Raw genomic sequence first — 11059 nt, forward strand, 5'->3', positions numbered from 1 at the left:
TTTATACAATTAGTGCTTTATGATTAGGAATTTAACTAAATTTTTGTTTGATTAGGTGTTTGAAAACTTCAATTTAAAGAGAGAAATTAGCAATTTCAAAATGTACTTTTTCAAAACATAAAATTCAAAAACGTAACTGAAGGTTTCTAAAGTTTAAAAAAATTATTGCTATGAAAGTCTTGCGTTGTGAAAACATGAGGGGTGATTTGAATTTTGGATTACTTTGTTGAAAACACTAAAAAATACAAATCAAATGAGTTACAAAACTCTTGATTAATAAAAAGTGATTTAAGAATACTACAAATTTTATTGAATATTCTTTACATTGTTACAAATTATTAAAAAAAAAAGAGTAATTCAAATATTCATTTATTATGTTTTGAAGTTTACTAATTACATCATTCTCACACTAGTTTACAATAATATTAAAAAATTTGTAACTCCAACATGTTTTTTTAATAATAAATCCTATTTCACGTCAATTTATAATAATACCACTAGTCACCTCATTCTCACACAAGTCTAAAATAATAATAATAAAAAATTTGTGACTCCAACATTTTTTTTTTTTTTTTTTTTAATAATACATCCCATTTCCCATTTGAGTGTGCATTTTTGCCCAGTTTCATTAACACAATTTAAAAATAAAAAATATTAAAAGGCCAAACACCAACTTTTCTCGATTATTATTTATTTAAAGTGACTCGTTTTCCTCATGAAGTTAAAAAAGAACTTCCATGTATCCATCCACCTATTTATAGTTGAGAGAATCGACAAGTTTGAAAAGGCGCCCTCGTGCTGAACTACGACTACGAGGGAAGTGTAAATGGACATTTCGTTGTAGTAATTATTTTGGTTGTTTCTCGATCTCATATGTATTTATCTTTTGTTTAATGCTAATTTCTTCTATTTGTGTACACACTCCAAAAACAAACAAACAAACAAAAAGAAGAAATTTTTTTCTTAATAAAAAAGAAAAGAAAAGAAAAAGAAACCAATAGTTTTTCTTTTTCTTTTTTTTTGGGGTGCAGACAAAAAATATAAGAACGAGAGGCTGATTGTTGATTAAGATTTAAGATTCTGTTGGAGTTTTGATACAAAGCAAAGTCCTAATTAATTTGTTTGAATAATGGGTAATTCAACCAAATCGTGTAAATCATTTAAATCAATTTATAAACTATAGGCCGACACTTTTTTTCTTCTAGGTGATACAAGTCACAGGTTCACAATACTCAATTTTTCTAATCATTTTTATAGGGGAAAGATATAGCCGTAAATATACAAGGGTTGTAGTTTGTTTGTTTGTTTTTTTCAGAAGTGGGTGGCTACAAGAATTTCAGACATTTTGACTGTAATAATATGATGTATATAGTATAGGTTCCTTGGTTGTTCACCCATCCTTTTCCTTGAATATTATGAGAGGACTATAAATAGTAAATAGCACTAACTATGATCCATTTTTGACAATGTCAATACTATAAATGATCAAGTGGAAATGTGTTCAAAATTTCTATGCTATTTATGCTGCAGTAAACATCAATCCCACTCCCACTTCAATTATCTATAATCTATAGAGTAAAATAGTACTAATCTGCATTAAAATTGAATAATAGATTCATTTCATGATTTAGATTTAATATTTCAAATCTAAAAGTATATCTAGTGTCATGTCATTTAAAGTTTTAAATTCGGGGTCCTCTCCGATTCTACTCTTCAGTACCTTGTAGTTTATGGCACTCAACGTGGCACTCACAGTGTTGGCCCCTTCAACTGTCTATCATTTTGGGGTGACAGTGGTCTATCCACGGAACATTTCACTAGCATGAATAAGACATGAGAGAAATAGTTGTTACCCAAATATCCACACAGGATTTTGCATTTTTATTTATGTCAACGCTTCAACTGCAAGAGATTATGACTGCACGTGTATGAATTTGATTTTTCTTGTACACTTTGACAATATAGAATTTGAAAGATACGATGTATATTGTATTAAGTGATATAAATTAAGAAGGATATCTCTTTCTAGTTAAATAAAAGAAGGTTGATTATGCTCAAAACTGTGGAAAAAAAAATCACAGACAATGTACACAAAATTTCTATAGTGTATGAGATATACAAACATGCCAGACTAGGCCTTTACCTTTCACTACCTGGCATCAAGCATTGTAACTGTAACTTGGTTTACTGTGAATGATTCTTCTTGCCTACTAGAAGATGAACTAGTTTCAGCTGGATTTCTTCCTAGGCAAAAACCAGGCTGTTTAGGCTGGGGCATTGTTGCAGTTTCACTACTCAACATCAAGACCACAGACGACATGTTAGGCCTATCTTCCGCTCGTTCCTGGACACATAATAGGCCAACCTGTATGCATCTCATTACTTCAGACGGGGAATATGAATTGTGCATAGATGAATCAATTAGTTCCAAACCATTTCCTTCTTTCCACAGATTCCATGCCTGCAGTGACATTGCAAATTCAATTTTTTGGTTAGATATAGAGTGAGATGTAATGTGATTGCAATGTCTTATTATTGTTTCAAGGAAAAATTGTCTACTTTCTTGTACTTACATGTCCAAGAAGGTTTAGCTCGTTGTTAGCGTAGTAAAAACCTCGGTTCTTTTTACCACTTATAATCTCCAATACTAGAACACCAAAACTAAAAACATCAGATTTCACTGAGAAGAGCCCATCCATTGCATATTCCGGAGACATATAGCCACTGCAAATAATCAACACATTGAAATCAATATTAAGAAAAAATCAGTATTTAGTCTAGAAAATACTATAGAAATCTTATTATGGTACTCACTATGTTCCAACGACTCTTCTTGTATTTGCTTCTGTTTGATCCTTACTAAAAATTCTAGCCATACCAAAGTCTGATATTTTTGGGTTCATTTCTCCATCTAACAGAATGTTGCTTGCCTTCATATCCCTATGGATGATTCTAAATCTAGAATCTTGGTGAAGATAAAGAAGCCCTCGAGCAGTCCCACATATAATGTTGAAGCGCCTTGGCCAATCTAGTAAGGAGCATTTTGCTTTATCTGGAACCAATTTGTTTTTAATATTATCAATACTGTGAAACTAATCCACCTTTGCAGTTGGTTTTAACAAATAGATATGTCTACAAAGATATCCCAATCAAGCCAGACTAATAAAATGGAGAGATGAACTTACTAAATAGGATAGAATCCAGGCTTTTGTTTTCCATGTACTCATAAATTAGAATCTTTTCATCCATATCAATGCAGCAACCCAGCAATCGAACAAGATTTCTGTGCTGGAGTCTTGCAATCAATTTAAGCTCATTCTTGAATTCTTCTATGCCTTGCCCAGAGGTCTTAGAGAGCCTCTTTACCGCTATATCTTCATCTTCTACCAACCTACCCTGGCAAGGTCATGCATGCTTGTGTTAGTATTACATATTGACTGCCTTTGTGATATGGCATTCATAGGGTAGCGTGTTAACAAAAAAATTACCTTGTAAACACAGCCAAAACCACCTTGTCCTAGTTTATTTTCATCAGAAAAGTTGTCTGTTGCAATTGCAATGGTACCAAAATCATAAACTGGCAGTTCTAGCTCATCTAAGTTACTTTCACCTGAGTACTCTTTCTTACTTGAAATGACTGCTTCATTTAATAGTAAATCCTGGCTTCTTTCAGGAACACCTGGTTAGGAGACAGTAAGAACATTAAGATAAGGAGGTGAATTCATTTTACACTCATTTGTCTGATGAATAGATTCTCAATACCTCTTTGCTCTGTCTTTCCTTTCTGTATGCTTTGCAATATGTTTCTTTTCCACAGAAAGCAGGCAATCAATCCTGATAGTACAATGACAGTACCAACTGTAATGGCTACAACCACGATTATTTGTTTTGTCTTGTCAGAACCACTTCCAGAGCCAACACTTGCAACATTATCTGAAATAAAGAGATTGGTACTGTTATTTAGGCACAATCAAAGCATCATTTTGCATTTTTTATCATCCTACTTGGTTTTCACAGGTTTCTAGGATGCAACTTAGTAAATTCATGGCACTGCAATAAGGGAAAGGAATGAATGCTTAATTACAACCACAAACACTCTACCTTAGGACAATAACTTAAATGAGAGTTTTCAACCACAATCATGAGCTTTAACCAAGCACAAATTGCATGGTACCAAACGAGAATGTTAGACTAAGTTCATTAGAACTTTACAAGATTTTGGACTGAGGCCAACAGCCAACTACTACTATGCTTCCTAATTAGAAATTCACCAACTAATAGGTAGTATTTAGTGCATGAGATTTTCGTTTTTACGGAGTGTGAGAGAGGTGGTTGGTAGGTAGTTTTAATTTCAATGTTTAGAGTGACTGATTCCCAAACTCAAATCTATGATATGTCCATATCACTTTAGCAGACAGCATTTGCCATCACACCAACGTACTAGTTAGTGAAAAAAATGAAACTCGAACTTTGTGACAGAGTGGACTCATTACCAGGCTCATTATATGTTGTGCTATGCAATAGTGAAAATGACCAAACTAACTCTATAGATCTGTTCAGTATTACCGAAGGAAATAGAGTTGTAGGTGTAAAACTTTTACAATAAAAGAGCTTTAATTAAAAGGACCCTAATTAAAAAGGGTTTTAGCATTTAGAGCGTTTGATAAAGTACAATGATAAAGTTATTTCAAGTTGTTACCCCTGTTCCTTCTCAAAAAAAAGAAAAAAGTTGTTACCCCTGTTTGGTAGCCAAATTTCAAAAAAAAAAAAGACGTGAGCAATGACAAAAGAGGAAAAATAAAAATGTTTTGTATTTTCAATTTTTCATACTTAAACCCAATTAATGTTCAATCTTTATTATTATGCTCTTTCTCAAAATAGATGGACATTAAATGTCATTTTGAACAATATATATGGACGTTTATGTCAATTACTATTTTTTTATTTAGAGAGAAAATTACTATTTCTGTTAAAAACTAAAACAATAGACTAAAAGGTTTTAATGCTAACGCTCAAAATTCCAGCTTTTTCTTAAAGTTGTTCTGTAGTTTTATCAAGGGGACCTTTAAAGCATATTAGCAAAATTATCAGACATATGCAACTTCCACTGAAGAGCTTTTATGGTCCTTCATTAATACTGCAACCACTAATTATGCAAACTGTAAAACATCACTTTCAATATTTATAACCATATTTGCAAGGAAACCTACCAAATTGTAATTTTATATGCGAATGTGAGGACACATAAATGTTCATCTAAAAGATCTATATTGCTATATTTATGATTGCTTTGGTTGTTTGCTCGACCATCTAAAGCTACTTACTGAGTATATTCACCTAAAACATAGTTTTATTAAAGTATGACAAAATGAAAGCTACCTTGCTCGACCATCTAAAGCTACTTACTGAATATCTTCACCTAAAACATAGTTTTATTAAAGTTTGGCAAAATGAAAGCTACTAAGTATATTGTTAAATTTCAAAATATCCTACGAAGAGCCTTGTAGCTCAATTAGTTGGCACCTTTTGGTGTGTCCATGACATTCGTGGTTCAAATCTCTCCTCTCTCGTTGTAATTATCAAATTATCCAAAAAAAAAAAAGCACTGAGCAGGCTTAATAATGGCCTACCATATGATTATTGCAATATCTTTCTAACGATATAATAAGTTGAATTTGAAATAGCTTTACCATTTTTATTGGCGCCAATAACAACATATCATCACAACAATTTTGATAAGAATTGTGAAAAAAGTTTGTATCATTAAAGTTGATTCTATTAAAAATGATAAAGATCTGTAAGAAATTATTGTTGATGGATTAGGTGAACTAACCCGCAAATGGGCCCGATAAGTTTTTGCATTATTATGGTTTTGGACAAAGAACAATTATTACTAAAGCTATGGTATAAATATTCCACTTTAGACCTTGGTAAGAAAAGCCACTCTAATTCGGCTTGGGCCTATCTCGTCTGTCCACATTATTAGACAGAGACTACACTCAGGACCATGAAATTATGAAACATTGTTATATAATGTAAGCAATATGTGGCAATCCTAAGGGTAGCACAGTTAATTGGGATCATCTTTTATGAAGGGGTAGTTATTACTTTTAATTTTCTGTTCCCTTTCCCTTGGGACCATCTATATGTGTGTACTGTTTCCTCAAACAACAAATATATATATACATGTGTGTGTGTGAAAGAAAGATAAGGTAGCAGTAGCACACAAGGTTCTGGAATTTTAGCTGATTAGCTCTACTAGTTAGGTGGTCTTCACATTGAAAAATATATAAAGAAAAGTATAAAAAAGTAGAGAAGGAAAAGTAGATCTCTGCTGCCTTTTTTTAAAGATGGGTTCAGACCTAAAATTAAAAAACTAAGAAAGATGAAGTACCAGCTCTCATTCCTACCATCACAGCATGATTTTAAAAATCGGATCAGACGAGCCAGTTCAACTGGTCCAATATAAACTATAAAACTGATGGTTCAACCGGTAAAATCCGAAAACGGAATCATTTTTTTTATTCTCCGACCTTTTTGGTTTTTAAAACCATGTCCTAGCAAAAGTGAACAATAAACTGATTATAAAATCAGATATGGAGGCTAACCTTTTCTTTTATTTAGACATCTTTATCTTTTTGAAGTTTGAACTATGAACAACTCAAAGATTAATATAAAGGTTTATTATTTTTCTAAAAGAAAATTGAGCACAAAATCAAAGTGGTAGGTACCCACAATAATATTGTCCCCGCCTTTGGAAATTTAAAGCTTGTTAACAGTTTCTGTGGCTACCATTTGGCAAAGCAAAAGAATGAAAAGGACTATTGTGACTGGGTGTAGCCCAATAAACTCATAATTTCAAAAATGACGACCCACTATTAGACGTAGGAATTCAAGTCGGGGCCCATTAGCCATCCAAAACGAAAAGCCATCTATGAGGTCAACTTTTTTTTGTTGATCCAAGAAAAAAGTTAGAGAATCACTTTATTTTGTTCTGTTTATATCACGCAACAAATCAAGGAACAGACCCTCCAGAAAAGAAAAAAAAGAAAAAGAATTCGCATTTTTTTTTTCACATCGGTTAAGTTTATAAGTTTTTATTCGCTCTCATCTAGACGTATTATTGACGTGACTATATTATATTCACTCTATCATTCACAACTTACACTACAACATAGGTCAAATATTTTGTGAAAATTGGTGAAGAAAATCTAGTGACAAACAACTTTTGTACCATAATTCTACGCTAGTTGACTGTGAGTGAAGAAAATCTAGTGACAAACAACTTTTGTACCTTAATTCTAAGCCGGTTCATTGTGATTGGTAGATTCATCGTATTGTGGCAAAAGTTATAATCAACTAAATGACTTTGGAAAAAAAAAAAGAAATTAGTGACTCTAGATTTATTGAAAAACAAAATACTAATATTAGGATTAGTACAAAATATCACAACAATTTCATAATATTTCTAAATTAGCATACAAACTCTGCAACTCACAAATAAGCCCACTGCGATCTTCCATTTACATTTTTGTTTAATGCTAATTTGAGAATGTCGTAAAATTAAAAGGGTTATGTTAACAAATGTCCTTAGGACAATTGTTAATAAATCATGTTAAGAAAGTCTTAACACCATTTTCATGAGAAATATAAAAAGATGTTAGAAAAATTAATTGCTATATCATTTTTTTATAAAATATTTCTAAAAATAGTTCTTAAACCAAGGGTAATTATTGGGTATTCTCGTAGTACCCACTTATTAAATTTATAGTAGAACTCACAATTTATATAAAATGGAGAAGAACGCATTTATAATACTCCTAGAGTATTTAATAATTTTCCCTAATCCAATACCCGACAATAGTTAACATTTCCCAAATTCAAATTATTGTGAATTTGTAGTTGTCACTTTGTCCTTTAACTCCTTGCCTCCTTGGCATTACTAGAGAAAACAAAAACAAAAACAAGAACAAGAACAAGAGACAGTAAAGTTATCTTAACAGGGACTACAGGTGTACTTCCATCACAGACACCTTTATCACCGAAGGATTCACGTGAAACTGAAATCAAGAAATTTCAATTTTCAAATATGTGTGAAACAGATGTGACCCTCTTGCACTAAGGTTCAAAGGAACATAGATTTGGTGTAATGAATGAGTGTGTGTGACACAAAATTTCCTCACAACCCATTGCATCTAAAAGACTCATTCATGGTAATGATTTAATGGACCTCACTGTGTACGACCCAAACCACTCTGGCTATTATAACTGGACCGTCAATAACACCTAGGACCCACCAATGGTTTTGATTTTGAAACTGACGGCTAAAAAAGCAATCAACTTTTTTTTGATGAGCACAAAGAAAGCAACTGTTCAATACTCATCCTCATGATTCATGAATTGGAAAAATGATGTACTTCCATTCCATTCCATGTGTCTTTGTAGACAAATTGAAAAATATAACAATTCTGTTTTTGGACTCACCTAGCTGCCACGCTTTTATGTTTCTTGTATTTATGGGTTCAAATCTACCAACTGGTGTCACGTGACTCATGTCAATTCTTACATAAATTTTGAAACCCCAAAATTTATGATCATAAAACCAGCCATTTTCTTTAAATTTTATTTTGACTTTGAGAACCTACAACTTTTTAAAGTACTAAATTTGATTGCCTTTAAAAAAATTTGAAAAAAAAAAATTGTTTATGTTTTGTTTATCTTTACAACTATATATTTAAATTTAATTAGAGAATTTAAGTACTGCAACGAAACTATGTTTAAGTTTTTTCAGGATAAAGAAATATAGATGAAATAAATTAACAAAAATAAGCTCATCAAAACCTTCTGGTTTTTTTTTTTTTCAACAAAATGTGAATTTCACACGAATTTACTGTTTTTATTATGTAACGATAGAAATTCTGCACTCCTACTCCTATACTTAATTGTTCCTTTGAATTTTGACAATCTCATGGTTTCTACTTTCTAAAACTAGTTGTTGTCTTTTATCTTTTGTATTTTTGGCCAGAAAACTGTCTGCCTTATGTTTTCAATTTGGATGACAATATCATTTGTGGAACAGTCAGAATATATGCCTATGAGTATGGGAATTTAAAATGTTTGTCAAGCAGAGCATGTGCACCTCTAACTAAAATCTCATTATGAACACTTGGATTATGAGTGAAGGAAACTAAAAAAAAAAGGCAGAGAACCAGGAAAAAAATTAAAGAGGATAAAGTAAAATTTGAAGAACGTACCAATTTCAGAAGCTGCTAATCGAACATAGAGATCTTGGCCACTGCCTTCTGGATATACCCTCATGTCCAAAAGCTCATCAGTCCAAATCACACACCCAACTCCTTGACCAGTAATCTGATAGTTAGCATAAGCAGTACAAGAACAATTCTTCAAGCACATTTCTTGACACTCATTAAGACTCATGGACTTGTTCACAAAAGCAGCTGTACTGTCTGGCAACTTCATATTGTTCAACAGCAAGAATTTGTCTTTCTCGCAATCCAATGATGTGTTTCTCACACACCCATCAGACCCATCTCTCAAATTCCATGCTTGCAAATTCTTTGGTGCAAAACCTTTCACACACTTGCATATTGGTGACGCATTTGTGTCACACATTCCATACGGACCACATGAATTATAGTAATCACATGGATCTTTAGGAGCATACCAAAATAAATTCCACACTTGGCTACTTTCAATCCACACAAATCGCTGAAGATCCCCGGTTGAATTCATAATCAAACGAGAAATCAGAGACGCATTTTTTTCTGAAAATGAATAATATACCTTATGTTGATCATTAGCAAACTCAAAACTGAGACCATCCAGAGGCTCCATTTCAGGTACCCCACTAAACCTTAGCCCATTCCAAGGCCCACTTCTATATTTTCGTTCTTGATTTTGCCACAAAAAGATTTCTGGGAATCCATGGAAATCCAGCTTGAAAGAATATGCCCCAGTTGAAGGGTCATTTGGGTTATTCCATGAGTTTAAGTACCGATCCATATTGGCGTCCAAGTCCCACCCTAGCTTCATGCCTGGTAACAGAGTGTCTGTAGGATGATCAAAGCTTTGCCAAAGATACTTATCTGTATTGCTCTCTTCTCTGACAACAAGATTCCCTGAATCTAAAAGCTGCACAACTGGATTAACACCTTGTGTTTGATTGGAGGACCAAAATATGGTCCCAGATTCATTGACAACAACGATGCTTCCTTGGTCATCAAACTTGAAGGTGTTTGATGGGTTTGAAAGTGGTTGGTCTCTATTTGCAACCCAAACATAAGTTGTAACTGGGATTTTCTTGTACCATATTCCAAAGTACCATCTTGAATTGTCAGGAGTGAAGAATCCCAGCTCAAAAAGCTGTGCTGGAGATGAGACAAGGGTTTGGTTGTTTGTGAGAGATTGAGTTAGAGTTAAGGTGTCAACAGAGAAGGCTATGGTGGGGAAGAAAGTGAGGCAGAGAATGGTGAAACAACGGAGCTTAGTGATGTCTCTCATTGTTCAGCCTGGGGATTTTTCTGTCTGAAACTGAAAGCATTTGGGTTGGGATGTGGTATTTGGTTTCTTCTATGTTGTTGAAGGCTTTTGGTTTTGTTGGATAGTTAGAAAAGAAAGCTGAACATATTTGACCTTTGCCTTTCTTGTCTATTTCCTTCTCTTGAAAAAGCAATTATAAAATGTGAAAATATATATATAGTACACGTTTTTAGACCGGTTTGGACTTCTTTTTTTTTTTTTTCTTTTTTTGTTGAAGAAACGACCGGTTTGGATTTAGGAGTTCAAATTGGCCGGCATTAAAATGGTTTTGCCATATCATAGCTAAAAGATGACCTGGTTGTTTTTATTAATGTTAGGCAGCTAGGAAGCAGCTAGGAAACAAATTGTTTCCTAGCTGCACATTGATAAATTATTGCGAGGGTTAAGTTGTGAGTATTACAATAACATTTTTCTATGGCCTTACCGAATTTTTATTATGCGCTAATCATAATATATTATCTCAACGGTCAATTTTGTGTTACAAAATTTATTAAATTTC

The 11059-nt window shown here is 33.0% G+C and overlaps 1 protein-coding gene across 4 annotated transcripts in view; it reads right to left on the reverse strand.

Annotated features, from left to right (window-relative positions):
* LOC142634441 (receptor-like serine/threonine-protein kinase SD1-8) overlaps positions 1-10691 on the reverse strand; it is a 30723-nt gene extending 20032 nt beyond the window's left edge. The window contains exons 1-8 of one of the 4 annotated variants that reach the window (XM_075808730.1): positions 9255-10691; positions 3763-3933; positions 3489-3679; positions 3186-3396; positions 2815-3052; positions 2574-2724; positions 2144-2461; positions 1578-1902 (exon numbers count right to left, since the gene is read on the reverse strand). In XM_075808730.1, the coding sequence (XP_075664845.1) occupies positions 2150-2461; positions 2574-2724; positions 2815-3052; positions 3186-3396; positions 3489-3679; positions 3763-3933; positions 9255-10521 (2541 nt within the window). In that variant the 5' untranslated portion in view covers positions 10522-10691 and the 3' untranslated portion in view covers positions 1578-1902; positions 2144-2149. Of the gene's footprint in view, positions 1-1577; positions 1919-1962; positions 2462-2573; positions 2725-2814; positions 3053-3185; positions 3397-3488; positions 3680-3762; positions 3934-9254 lie in introns of those variants that run through there. The other 3 variants (XM_075808731.1, XM_075808729.1, XM_075808732.1) reach the window with 3 other exon arrangements.
* Positions 10692-11059: the final 368 nt, after the last annotated feature.

The sequence above is a fragment of the Castanea sativa genome, chromosome 5 (genome assembly GCF_040712315.1).
Source record: "Castanea sativa cultivar Marrone di Chiusa Pesio chromosome 5, ASM4071231v1".
Taxonomy (NCBI): domain Eukaryota; kingdom Viridiplantae; phylum Streptophyta; class Magnoliopsida; order Fagales; family Fagaceae; genus Castanea; species Castanea sativa.